At 47.4% G+C, this 13,461-nt stretch overlaps 2 protein-coding genes and 1 long non-coding RNA gene across 3 annotated transcripts in view; 1 reads left to right on the forward strand and 2 right to left on the reverse strand.

Moving 5' to 3' along the window:
- The window catches only part of ZNF341 (zinc finger protein 341), an 85,268-nt gene extending 85,114 nt beyond the window's left edge, over positions 1 to 154 (reverse strand). The window contains exon 1 of the mRNA XM_019513103.1: positions 51 to 154. Coding sequence (XP_019368648.1) covers positions 51 to 81 — 31 coding nt within the window. The 5' untranslated portion in view covers positions 82 to 154. The remainder of the gene's footprint in view (positions 1 to 50) is intronic.
- A 4,384-nt stretch (positions 155 to 4,538) lies between these two features.
- The window catches only part of LOC109294647, a 23,923-nt gene continuing 15,000 nt past the window's right edge, over positions 4,539 to 13,461 (reverse strand). The window contains exons 3-4 of the long non-coding RNA XR_002096593.1: positions 7,860 to 7,862; positions 4,539 to 4,550 (exon numbers count right to left, since the gene is read on the reverse strand). This is a non-coding gene — a long non-coding RNA (uncharacterized LOC109294647). The remainder of the gene's footprint in view (positions 4,551 to 7,859; positions 7,863 to 13,461) is intronic.
- The window catches only part of PXMP4 (peroxisomal membrane protein 4), a 13,147-nt gene continuing 12,734 nt past the window's right edge, over positions 13,049 to 13,461 (forward strand). The window contains exon 1 of the mRNA XM_019513104.1: positions 13,049 to 13,284. Within this exon, the coding sequence (XP_019368649.1) occupies positions 13,064 to 13,284 (221 nt within the window). The 5' untranslated portion in view covers positions 13,049 to 13,063. The remainder of the gene's footprint in view (positions 13,285 to 13,461) is intronic.

Below are 13,461 nucleotides of genomic sequence, written 5' to 3' on the forward strand. Positions count from 1 at the left end.
GCGCTGCCGCCGCGCTCCCGGCCGGGCCGGCCCCGCCCGCGCCCCGTTACCTTCCAGGGCCTCGAATATCGCCTGCGCCATCTTGGAGCCGCGGCGGCCGGGACCCCGCAGCCTGAACGGGCATTGTGGGAAGGGCGGCGGCGGCCGCCAGGGGGAGCCGAGCGCAGAGCCGCACCCGTCCCCGGCCCTAACGCGCACGCCAGGCCTTGGCGAGACGCCGCCTGGAGCCGCGGTCCGCGGGCTTTGCTCGCTACCCGGGGTGGGGCTGGTGAATGAGCCAGAGCTCGGCCTGGCCCGGAGGCACCGCCTGTCGCAGGCACGGTGGCCCCCGAACCGAGCTGTCGAGCAGGCCCTGGCAGGGGCTCCGGGCTGGGCTGTGTCCGCTCCCTGCAGTGCTGGTCCGCGGCGCGGAGCAACCCCGGGAGCTCGAGCCCGGTGGAGCCTCACGACCCTGCCCTTGCCCTGCGCCAACGCCTCTGCTGACACAATCCGCCTGATCTGCTGCTTTGCCTTTTTCCTTCCCTATACTCCCTCTCCAAATTTTCTGCTTTGCTTTCTGCTTCCTGCCCTATCTGCTGCTGTGCTGCCTGTCCCCTCCCTGATCTGTTGTGCGCCAGGCACAGAGGCTGCCCGTGCTGCAAGTGGCAGACATGCCACAGTTTGGCCACCCATGGTCAAAATAAAGAAAATGTCAAAAAATACCAGACCCAGGACAGGCCCCAGGGGAGCCCCACCTCAGACCTCCTCCCAATTAGACACTGAACCACTAATGACTATTCACTGACCACGATGATCCAACCAGTTATGTAGCCACATTACAGTGCTTTCATGTACTCCTTATTTCCGTATTTTGTTAACAGAAGTGTCATGGGAGAGAGTTTCAAACACCTTGCTAAGTCAATTCATATAGCCTATCACCTTAGTATAGAAGGAAATCAGGTTGGTTGGGTATCACTTGCTCTTGGTGAATCCAGGCTGGTTGTTCCTGATCATGTTGTTTTCCTCTAGTCTAGGTGCTTCACAATAGATTCTTTCAGGACCTGTTCCACGATCTTTCCAGGTATCAAGGTCAGACTGACTAGTCTATAGTTCCCAAGATGCTTCTTCCCTTTTTTAAAAAAATGAGCACTATCTTTGCCCTTTTTCAGTAATCTGGGACCTCACCTAACCCCCACATATTCTCAAAGAGGATAGCTTAATGGCTATGAAATTACCTCAGCCAATCCCTTCAATAATCTAAAGTGCATCCCATCCTGCCCTGCTCTCTTGAAAGATTCTAGCTTCTCTAAGCAATCCCTAACCTGTTCTTCCACTACTCTAAGCTGTTTATCTCCTTCCCTATCTTTGCTGCTGCCTATGCTTATCATCTGGTAGCTGCCCGTGTTTGTGAAAACTGAAGTATAAAAGACATCAATACTTCAGCCTTCTGTGCATTATCTGTAACTAGATTGCCTTCTGCATTCTATAAGGGATCTAGGATTTCTTTGGTCTTCCTTTTACTTTTGACATACTTGTAGATATTGACATATTTGTGTTGAGGAAGACTGGCAAGCTCTAAAAGAGACCATCCATGAGGTCTGCACAGAGTCAATTGGCTGTATCACCTGACACCATCAGGACTGGTTTGACAAAAACAACATTGAGATCAAAGCCCTTCTCAGTCGGAAGAGAAAAGCTTCCTGTAACTGGCAAAACCATCCCACAACCAGTCAGAATCAGGGAACTTTTTGACGGCTTAAAGCTGAAGCCCAGAGGAAGATTTGAGGAATCAAAAATAAATGGTGGGAAGAAAGGCAAAAGAAATCCAACAATTGACAATCATGACAAGCGGAACATCAGTGCAATCAAAGCTGTGTATAGACCAAGCTCTTGAAGACTCACCCCACTTGGAACTAAAGATAGCAGTCCACTCCTCACAGACAATGAGTCCATCAGCAACTGCTGGAAGGAGCACTACCAAAAGCTGAACTAAGAATCAACAGTGACTAATGAAACCATCAAATCCATCCTGCAATATCCAATAAGGTAAATACTTGCCAGTCCACCAACATCTGAAGAAGTCTACCAGCCAATAAGACAGATGAAGAACAACAAAACTTCTGGCCTTGATGGCTGTCGCCGCCGGGACTCAACTAGCCGCTCTTGTGCCTCTCTTGCTCGGGTGATAGACGTTACACACCTCCTGGGCTCGCACTTCTCCCTGAGCTGGTGACTTCTGCCCGAATCCTTGACCACGTGCTTTCCTGCCACGACTTGATGACCTCAGTGTTCGGGGCTGTTCATCAGGCGTGTTTGTTAACCCTAACGTTCCTCGCAGCGGTTGTTCTCAGGGCTCTGCCACCCCTACACCCCGGCCTCACGCCTCCTGTGTAGCAGCAACGAACTGATCAGTGTTTTGCTCCTAGGACCCACAACCGGGTTTTGCCTGGGCCCCTCCCAACACTATCTGGCTCACAGTGCGGGTCGGTTGCCCACCTATACCCCTCGGGGCCTGGGGTCAAACCAAAATCAACAAGAAAATAAAAGGAAGTCTGAACACAAAACCGGGCGTACTGCCCTTTTAACTACCCCCCCGCACTTCACCGGGACACTGGCTGCCTCATCCCCTTAGGCACCAGTTCCCTGCCTACTCTAAGGCACCTCCCGATCCAGCGGCGATGTTCCCTCCAGTGGCACTCCTCCCTGGACTCCTCGCCATCCCTCTCTCTCGGGTCGGATCTCTCGGGATCCAGGCGTCCTTCTGCCACCGGCTCCACAGCGTCGTTGAGATGCTCCTCTGCTTCCTCTTTGCTTCTGTCCCAGCCATTCCTGTTCTCTGGGTCCTGTGCCTTCACTCAGCTCTGCTGTAGGGACCTCGGCAGCAGCACTCTCCCTCCTCTCGCCGGCTCCGCAGCGTTCACCGCCATTTTTATCTGAGTCGGCCGGCATTCAGCAGTGACATCACCAGCCGGCTGCAGCTGAATAAACAGGTGGCTGACGAGCTGCGTGGGTTCTGTGTTCCACCCTCCACGTGTTGTTTTCCTCGCTGCCAGTGAGTATTCTTGCGTCCTGGGACAATGGCATACCAGCTGAGGTCTTCAAAGTTGGTGGGAAAACTATGAGCAAGAAGTTTCTCAAAAATTGAGAATACACTGTTTCTCAAAATCTGGAACACAAAATTCCCACTGACCTAAGAATGCCAATATTGTCACCATTTTTAAAAAGAGAGATAAGCCCTTGGACTGTGGAAACTATCAAGGTGTATTGCCTTCCTCTCCATTGTTGGGAATATCCTTGCTTGAATTCTGCTGAACCAACTGCTCTCTCTTGCTGAAGAAATTCTTCCTGAGTCTCAATGCAGCTTCAGACCATTGAGAGGCACCATGGACATGATTTTTGCGGCCCAGCAGATCCAGGAAAAATGCTGAGAATGACACCAGGAACTGTATATGGCCTTTATTGATTTGGTAGAAGCCTTCAACTCTGTTAACCCTGACACTTTATGGAAGATCTTATCAAAGTTTGGCTACCCACGGAGCTTTCCATCTTTCTTGAGATCATCAGCATGCTCATCCATAAGTATCTGCCACATGGCATCAGCATCAAGTTTAGGATGGATGGGGACCTGTTCAATCTCTATTGCCTCCATGCCAAAACTAAAGTTACTTCAGCCTTGATTGTGGAACTTCAATACGCTGATGATTATGCTGTTGTTGCTCATACTGAGGAGGACATACAAATGACCCTTAACTGCTTCTCAAGCATACCAGTGCCTGGGACTGACCCTAAACATTGGAAAAACAAAGGTGCTTCACCAACTTGCTCTAGGTCTGTGAACTTCCCCAACAAAGATTCTCATTGATGGACAGGAGCTGTAAAATGTTGAACACTCTATACCTTGGCATCTATCTCTCAGGAAGGCCAACATCCACAAGAAGATTTAGTACAGGATCTAATGTGCCAGCTCTTCCTTCGGAAGACTGAATCATCATGTGTTCAATGATCATGACATCAGGACTTGAACAAAGCTCCTACTGTATAAAGCTGTGGTAATCCCAACTTTTCTCTACAGTTGTAAAGCATGTATGATCTACAGGAGCCTTCTAGAAAACCTGGAATGCCATCACCAGCGCTGCCTCCAAAAGATCCTTTGCGTAAAGTGGGAGGGTCATTGCACAAATGCCAGTGTCCTCACCAATGCTTATAACATCAGTATGGAAGTGTTGATTATTCAACATCAATTGCAGTGGATAGGACATTGTGTGCTCATGCCTGATGTACATTTACCAAAACAATAACTATACTCCCAACTCAGCCAAAGGATATGAGGGGGCCAGAGGAAACGCTTCAAGAATATCCACAAGGCAAACATTAAGAAGTGTGGCAGTTGCATCTCAAATCATGCCTTGGCTTTCCTAATTTTCTCCGTACTTGCCTGTGCAATACTTTTATACTCTTCCCTAGTAATATGATCACATTTCTGTTTTCTGTAGGACTTTTTTTTTTTTTTTTTTTGCATTTCAACTCATTGAAGAGATCGCTATCTAGCCAGACTGGTCTTCTGTTGTGGACTCCTTTTCCCCTCAGACTTGCCTCTCTGTGGGGATCCTGATCACCAATTCCCTGAGGTTGTTAAAATCTACTTTTTTAATCGAGTATCTTTATTCTGCTACTCCTCTCTCTCCCTGCCTCCTTCCCTCCCTCCCTTCCTTCCTGATCATTTTGTGGTCACTATCACAAGTTACCTTCTACTTACACTTACTTGACTGGATCCTCTCTGCTTGTGAGCAGCAAGTTGAGAAGAGCTTTCTCCGTAGGTGGTCTCCTTACCATCTGCACCAAAAAGTTAACCCAAACACACTCCAAGAATTTGCTAGACTGCCTGTGCACTGCTGAGTTTGCCTCCCCACAGGTGTCACGGTTATTAAAGTCCCTCATAAGAACCAGGTCCTGCAATTTGGAAACTTCCATCATTTGTTTAAAGAAGGCCTTGCCCACTTACTTCTGGTTTGGTGGCCGATAGCAGATGTCTACTTTGACAATCCCCCTGTTGCTCTCCCCTCTGACCTTTATACAGAAGGTTTCAACAGGCCTACCTTCCACTTTACACTGCATGCTGTTTGGTTGGAGGATAAATTCAAAATCCTGATAATGTTATGTATTGAGAAGTTACAAATGTACAATTTCAGCCTTAAGTTCATTATAACATAGAGTTTTTTGTCTACATTTTTTCCTTCCACACTAAAGTGCGTCTGTTATTATGTAAGTTTGTTAACTCTACCCCATGTTGCAGAATGTAATGCGGACATACTTTTGGTAAAAAACCCAGATTCCTTATGATATCATAAACTAGTCATACTGAAGTCACTGGTGAAAAATCCACTCATTTCAACAGAACCAGTATTTGGTGGATAAGGAAGGTAATGTCCAGCCGTGTGACAAGGCGTGCAGCAGGATCTTCCATCGACCTTCACAATATCCGTTATAGATACTATCAATAAAACTAAATGCCCAGGTTCAGAATATTTGCTGGTACTTGTATTTTCTTGAATGAAGGGAGGTTGTTGGTTAGTTCAAGTAATAGAAGCATGCAGTTGATCTGCTTTTTCCTCACTTGGTTCTTTTAGGGATAGGGTAAAAATGATTGTCCAAAGGCAAAATATGAACACTATAAATCCAAAAATGTACCCTCTGGCCCTCAGGCTGCAATTTGCTGGTTCAGCACTTAGGCCTCATGTACAGCATAGGTTTTATTACATTCAAATACTACTAAACACATGGTATTGTCCCACATATGTTGCCATACATTGTGGCCTTGTCTGTATTAATAAGACAAAATTAAGGCATAATTTGTGGTCTGGACACCACTAAGTGTATTTTAGATCACTTTTATACACTAATATAAGTTACTCCAGCATCTGGAATGGACAGGCAACCATTTCTCTAGGGGGAGATTGCCCGTAGGCACTATTACAGAGCATCATCACTGAGTTGCCAGGAGAATTGGCGATAGCCTGTTTGCAGTGAGCAAATGGCTACTCCAGAATAGAAGAAGACATATGACCCCTACACTGAAGTAACTTGAACTAATTTTTACTCCTGATTTTTTCAGGGTTAACTTTTACACCAGCTTCTAGTAAGTCACACCAGTGCAATTATATAAGGTACATCCATTGTGATGTATTGTTGAACTACCCAGATCAAACACTGAATATAATATTTTAATATGAAGTTAGAATTTGCAATGGCAGTGTTCAAAAGTAAGTATGCCAAAGTTAGATGCATGCAGTTATCACTATCAGTGGTTTTCAAAATTCCTAACATCATGCAACTTTTTCATATTTTGTCTGTTTCAGTACCCCGACCCCTTGTTCCGTGGCTCTGAGAGCTGGACCCAGGTGACCTGGCCCAGCAATGACAGTGCACTGCTTCCCAGCCTGCTCTGCCATTATCTCCAATCTCTTTGCAGAACCCCTGATGACCTATCAAGGAATGCTGCACAGGTTGAAAACCACTGCACTAGTTGTATTACAGAAATGTGCATGGAATAACAGCAAGCTATCAGCTAAGGTGAAGATGCAAATCTACGAGACTTGTGTACCATCATCCCTGCTTTATGATTAAAAAATATGGACTACATATGCTAGGCACATCAAGAGATTGAACGGCTTCCACATGAGATGTCTGCATAATATCCTGAAACTGAAGTGGAAAGACAGAATACCAAACACAGAGGGCACTTACACACATGCAAGGAGCCTATTCTGACACTCTAGCATGTCAGGGCAGACTCAAATAATCAAGTCTGATGGAGCTTGTAAATTGACGCACTTTGGCAGCCCCATGCATCACAATATCGTCAACACAGCATGCCTCTGTGATGAGAAAATGGCTGTGCGCTTTGAACTAAAACATGTTCAATGTGCTTTAATTCAAAGCACACCACTGCCATTTTCTCAGCGTGGAAGAGCACTGCACCGGTGATACATGTGCTCCCAATGCAGTGCCAGGCACTTTTAATTAGCGCAGCTCACTAATTAAAAGCATCCAGCACTTCATCGGCAGCACATGCAACAAAAAATGCCCAAAGGTACTGGAGTGTTTAGGCCTGACACACTTAGAAAACACTATCAAGAGGAGGTTGCAATGGATCTGCCATGTCAGGATAATGGGAAAAGACCATACCCCAAAAATATTTTGTATAGTGAGATTCAAGATGGCTCCAAAAAGCTGGGTTACCCTCTATGGTGATACTATGATGTGAAAAAATTATATGTAGTCATTCAACACCAAAGAAGGAAGCTGGGAGGAATGTGCAGAATCCCGTCCAGTCTCAAGGGAATATCTGGAACTAGGTGCAGCTCAACATGAAGCATGAAGCAGCTTTGATCTAGAGGATAGAAGCAAAGCAAGAAAGAAGAAAGCAGCTTGCTATAAATTTGGACTCCAACTCAGGCAACATATGAATCTGTGAAACTTGTAACAAGCTTTGTCACTGTGGCAGTCAGACAGGAGCTGCCGTGACCTCCAACAAACCAGGAGTTCTGGGGGAACCCCAGCCCGGCAGCTTTCTGGCATGCAAGGCATCCCAACACCTGGGGAAACCCCTGGCTCCATTCCTAGCACGCTTTTAGTGACATGAGCTGGCTCTGGCTGGCTGGGTGGAGGCCAACTGCAGCATAAAGACAGGCCTGCCACCAGAGCACAGGGCCTGGAAGCAGAAGACAAAAGGAGACAGCTGTCTTCCAGAGGGGATTGCCCTGGCAAGGGGCAAGCAGAGGCAACCTATGGAGGCTTCCTACAGATGAAGACTCAGGAGAGCCTTCAAACTCACCTGCAGAGTGGCTTCCTGATGGACTAGAGTGGCAGTGGGACCTGACAAGCTGCTGGGAAGCCCAGGTCATCCTGAAAAGGGAATAAAGAAGACATCTAACTATGAGTGGAGAAAGGAAGCAGAGAAAAATCTCTCTCCCCCCCTCCCCACCCCACTCCCATCTCCAGAGAGGCCAGAGAATCATACAATTCCAAGTAACTGAGCATGCAGGAGAAAGCCCTGTCCAAGAGATAGGACACTGTACAGAGATAGCCAGGTAGTCTATGGGCACTGATGAATTGTGGCTTCTGGCTTAGATGCATTGTGCACCAAGTATTTAAGGATGCTGTGGGCATGCAGGTGGCCCTACTTACCTGATGGATAACATTGGGTTGGCGCTAGGACAGGGTGTAGGGGAGGCAGAGCCCCAAGGTAGATTACGTGACTGAGCAAAATCCCAGTGCATAGGAATTAAAAACCTTCCTCCACTTTGGTATTGAAACTTCAAGCATGGTGGGTGAAAAAGAGTATTTCTGTGTGAGGAAGAAAAGAGGACAATTCCAATGCTGCCCAAGAATGGGCAGGAGCCAGCAAAGGAGAGGAGAGTTCGCTGGGAGCCGCGCGTTTGAGTTACTGCTCCGTGAAGTTAGAATTGCCCCAGAGAAAGGCGGAGACAAGGAGAGACCTGGATGAAGGTGAGAAGAGTGATGTGGTGGAGAGAGAAGCCCAAGGGAGCAGGTGGGACGCTTGAAGTGATGGAGAGCCAACAGGCAGCTGGCTGGGAGACTGAGGAGTCTTATTGGCCAGAGAGAGGCTCCAGCTGAAGACATTGATGTAAAACAAGGGACAAAAAGAGGATAACTATATGGAGAATATGGGAGCCCAGCAGAAACAAGTAAAACCTTTTTTTTACGTTTTATGTTGGGAAAAACAAAAGAACCAAAAGTGAGTTGGAGAATAGTGAACATTGCAGACTCTAAAAATTGAAGCCCCAACACAGATAGTTGGGAGAGACGTCGGAAACACTTTCATTATTTGATAGACGTATCCCTAGGAGATGAGCGTACTAAGCAACTTCATCTGAAAAGGGTTTCTTCTCGTTTTGTTGTTTATCCTGTTTTTTTTAAGACTGGGCATTGTAGTTACCAGAGTCTAAAGAAACTATCTGTTAGGAATTGGAGAAGAAAATTCTGAACTACTTAAAAAAAAAAAAAATTTTACATAATTTAAATAATACAAGACACTTAAAAGAAAAAAACTGATCCCTGAGTTTTTATAATAAGAATTGCAGAATTTCCATAGACTTGGAGGAAGGTTTCAAGAGTTCAGTGCTACAAGATAAATTAACATATTCAGGTTATACAGTGGTGTCTAAATCCATCCCTCCCAATTAAAAATAAATAAAATTCTTTCCATCAAAGGCATGGCAGGCAAGAATCGGGATCACCACTAGAATAAACTGGTAATTGAAATCTTGTTATTATTGGTGACCTAATCCTGAAAAAGGTGGAAGAGCTATACCTTTATAAAACTACAATTAGGCATACTACCTCACATTGCACCATAGCATTTTGCCACTAGAGTCAAACTGTCCAGTCTGAAGGGTATACATACAAAAGACCCAATCTCTCATGGACATTTACAATCACTCTCGAATTGGGCTTGTCAGCAACACAGATTCATCAGGCTTCTGACTAGACTTCTTACTGTGTACACCATGATTGAGAGGATCAATGGTTGCCTGCTACAGATCTAATGATGTCTATTTTCAGTTATTCTGTTCAGTCACTAGATGTCTCTGTGCTGCCTTGAAAGATCTACAGAACAGATACTTGATAAAATAGTGGTACCCAAACTTTTTGCCCTGGATGGGCTATGCCAGATCTGCTGGCAGGCTAGATCCAGCCAGTGAGCCTGATCCAGCTTGTGGGGTGGGTGCAACAGGGGCCCAATCTGGCTGTGCATGAACAGTCTGGGTCCAATCTGGCTGTGTGGCAACAGCCTGGCACAGACCCAATCTGGCCATGCAGGACTTTGGCAATGGTGCAAGTATGGAAATTTTAATTACCACTACTTCCTCACCACAAAATTTCCCAGCTCATGGGGAGTCCTATAGTCCAGATGCCATGGTTCAACAGGCTGCATTTGGCTTGTGGGATGGGGCTTGAGGACCCCTGACATAAAACATAGAATCTTTAATTAGTTAATATTTTGTGTAAAGATTTTTGTAATGAATTAATTATTGAAAGTTAAGTAATGGAAAAACTGAACTAGCTCTTTTAGTTGGGGCCACAGATATCCGGGAAAAGGGAGGGACCAAAAGAACAGGGTATCAGAGTGATAAGGAGGCAGGTTCCTCTGATACTCTAGAAGTGATGCCTTCCGGGGGTACTTCCAAAGACCATACAAGGTCACAGGGGTCCTGAGCGAACACCCACCAGAGGGGGACTCCATGACAACCAATTGCAGCAAAGCCCATCTGGTAGTATAGTCTGATACTGGTCAGTGAATTGGCAGCTCCAGAAGAAAAGGCTATTTTCACCTCTCACTATGTTGACCAGTCCTAGACAGGACTCCATTACTGGATTTAATCAAAGGGGTAAAGAGATATGCAGTAAAAATTATTAGGGATATGGGAATAAAAGCTTTCAGATAAAAAGTGACTGAAAGATACTGGAACTACTCAGAGGAGATGAATAATTGGCATGTGCTCCTTAATCTATTTTACTTCTAAATGTGCACAATAATGAAGGTAAATCAAGTGTTCCTATTTAATCCTTCTCTGTGTAAGAACAAGGGGATACTTAGATAATTAAAGACAGTACATTCTGCTTTTTTGTTGTAGAGAATAGGGTGTGGGCCCATGGTTTGAAGGTACAGCAAAGTAGGTTTAAGTAGGTTTAGATTGGATAGCCAGAACAACTTCTTCTCTTGGTCAGAGATGATCTGAAAGGAGCTGTATCTATACTCTGTTATGGATACTTCCCATGTTTCTGGGCTTTGCTGGCTGCCACAAAAGCTGGGAAGGAATCCTCCCCTCCTGTTGCTATAACAGTCAGGGTTTGTTTTTTTCCCACCTCCACCTTCCCTAGAAGCATTGGGTACTGGCTTCAGCCAAGGCTGGGGATTTTAACTAGGGTATGTCCATGCGCCTGCTGAGACTTAAACCTAGAGATTTCTGTCTAGGGGGTCTTGCCCCTCAGTTCAGGGTCAGACTGATTGCCATATTTGGAGTCAGGAAGGAATTTTACCTTTTGGTCAGTGTAAAAGGGAGCCCATGACCCTGTTATTGTAATTAAGAGAAGGAAAGAAACCTACTGGAGCAGCAGAGGGACACCGGAGGAGATGACATCAACCACTGGTGCCAGATGACGTTTTGCTGTACCAATCCCCGGAAGGCAAATGAAGAGATCTGGATGCCTGAGACTAGAAAGTGACAGAGCTGAATTCATGCGGAGGCACGAAAGGATCCAGGGAGTGGAATCTCCCTTGTGCATATTTTGAGAAGTGGCTAAGTAAAGCCACAACTAGAGATCAGACTGTCTACACCCAGGAACAGGTAGATGGACTTTAATTAAAGACTTTTTTTTTAATGAACTGTTGGCCAATTCTGGATGAGTAACAAATAGACTGGGACAATTTATTTGTAGCACAAACAAAAGGGGGCAGAAGCCCAAGCTAAGCCCAAGCAGAAGCCCAAACTAAGGTGACTTATTAATGATTAGTCCTGCTTTTGTGTCCTCCAGTAAGGAGGTCCACAGTAAGGGCATGGTCACCTGGAGTTTTTTTGCCTAATAGTCTATCTATGGGTTTCACTGTTTTAGAGAATAAGCGAGCAGCCTGATAAAGAAGCGATTAGAGAATAAAAGGTATAAGAAGGCTGACTTTGACCGTAATTAAGAAATATCGAGTTTGTCTGCTTGCCGTGGTTTGAATTAACTCCCATCAAGTCATGGCAAGAGAGAAAACACCCACAGGGGAAGTCAATTTTTTTAAATATTTAATCAGCTTTAGGAACACCCACTAACAGTCAGGTTGGTACAGACTGTGGAGGGAGTGGGGAGTTACCTTCTTCTGTAGTTGCGAGTATAGCTCTCTTTCTTGGATCTTTCAAGTGTATATTAACAATCCTCGCAGCAGGAGGACATTGGCCACTGTTGTCTCCCTGCTTTACCTGCAGCAGGTTAAGGTGTTATGTCTTATGACTGTGTCAGGATTCACTATGCAGTTTTAGACCACTGGTGCCCCAACTTTTTGTCTCACAGGCCAGATGAGTGGTGCCAGCTCCTTACATGGGCCTGATCCAGTGCATGGGGCAGGCTCAGCTGGGGCCTGATACAGCCATGTGGGAATGTCCCAAGCCCAATGTGGTTACACAGTAGGGCCTGGCAGAGCCTGGATCTAGCCTTGTGAGGCAGGCCCAGCCTTAGCTGTCCCGTCCAGCTACCAGGCATTAGCCTGGGTCCAAACCAGCTGCATGACAACAGCTGGGGCTGCATCTAGTCACACTGGGTGTGGATACTTGGTATCTGGAGAGGGATTGTAGTGCTGTCACCATCCCCCCCCAACCAAATTTCCCAACCCTGGGAAGGCCCACAGGCTGGGTACAGTTCACAGCCAGGGGGTTAGACAATGGATTTGGATAGGCCAGTTTGGACAAAGATGATCCTGTCTGTGGCAGGGGGATGGACCAGATGATCAGGCCTTTCTTCTGCTCTATGATTCTGATTTAAACCTAACACATATTTAAAATTAGATTTTTGGTGAGAGATGCAAACTCTTCCGGAGTGTAAGTCTAAGGAGCCCCCTAGGGGTTGGAGTTTCCCCTGGGCATGCTGTACTGCTCCTTCCCAGGCATCCTTCAGTGACGGCTAGTACTGGGCAGCATCAAGGGGACACGAGACAAGGCCGGACAGAGCCGAGGTCTGATTGAACGAGGCAGCTCGTCTCCTTCCCCCGGAGCGGTAGGGACAGGTGGATGCACCTAAGACCGGGGCTGGGATTTCGCCGCCGTCCCACAACCTCAACCCCCGTGCTGCGCACACCCGGCACCAACTGCAACTTCGCCGCCTTGCGCTGCAGCCAATAGAAACCGAGCGTGAGGAGGGAGCGGGGGAGAGAGAGCGAGCGCGAGAGAGAGGCCTACGATTGGCTGCAGCGTAGCCACCCCGCCCTACATTATAGGATGATTTTCGGTTTGAAGGGGCAGGCTCGAGGTTTCTGTCAATCAGGAGGTTTGATGGACAGGTGAGATGGCCAATAGGGTGAGACATGGCGCTGACTCCCGGCGAACGCGGAACTCCCGCAGCCGGCGCGCGTATCTCCGGCGGACGCGGTGTGAAGGTGCTCTTGCCTAGCGTTGGGCCCGGGGCAGCCATGGAGGGAGCTCGGGTGCTGCTCCGGACCCTTCTCTACACTGTCAACTCCCTGCTGCAGCGGCGCCGCTACCACACCGCGCTTGCGGCCCTCAAGGGCTTCCGGAACGGAGCCGTGTGAGTGCCCGCCCGGCCAGCGCCGCGGGCCCTTGGGGTCGGGGTCGCGCCCAGGGAGCACCCGCTCGGTAGGACGCCCGGGGCCATTGCTCGGGCCCAGGGTGCCTGAGGCGTGGGGTCCGAGCGGGGCTGGGGCGCTCCCCGCGGAGCAGGGCGCTCGGGCCCGCCGCGGGCCGA

This window comes from Gavialis gangeticus, unplaced genomic scaffold (genome assembly GCF_001723915.1).
Source record: "Gavialis gangeticus isolate Ggan-Ray unplaced genomic scaffold, GavGan_comp1, whole genome shotgun sequence".
NCBI classification, from domain to species: domain Eukaryota; kingdom Metazoa; phylum Chordata; order Crocodylia; family Gavialidae; genus Gavialis; species Gavialis gangeticus.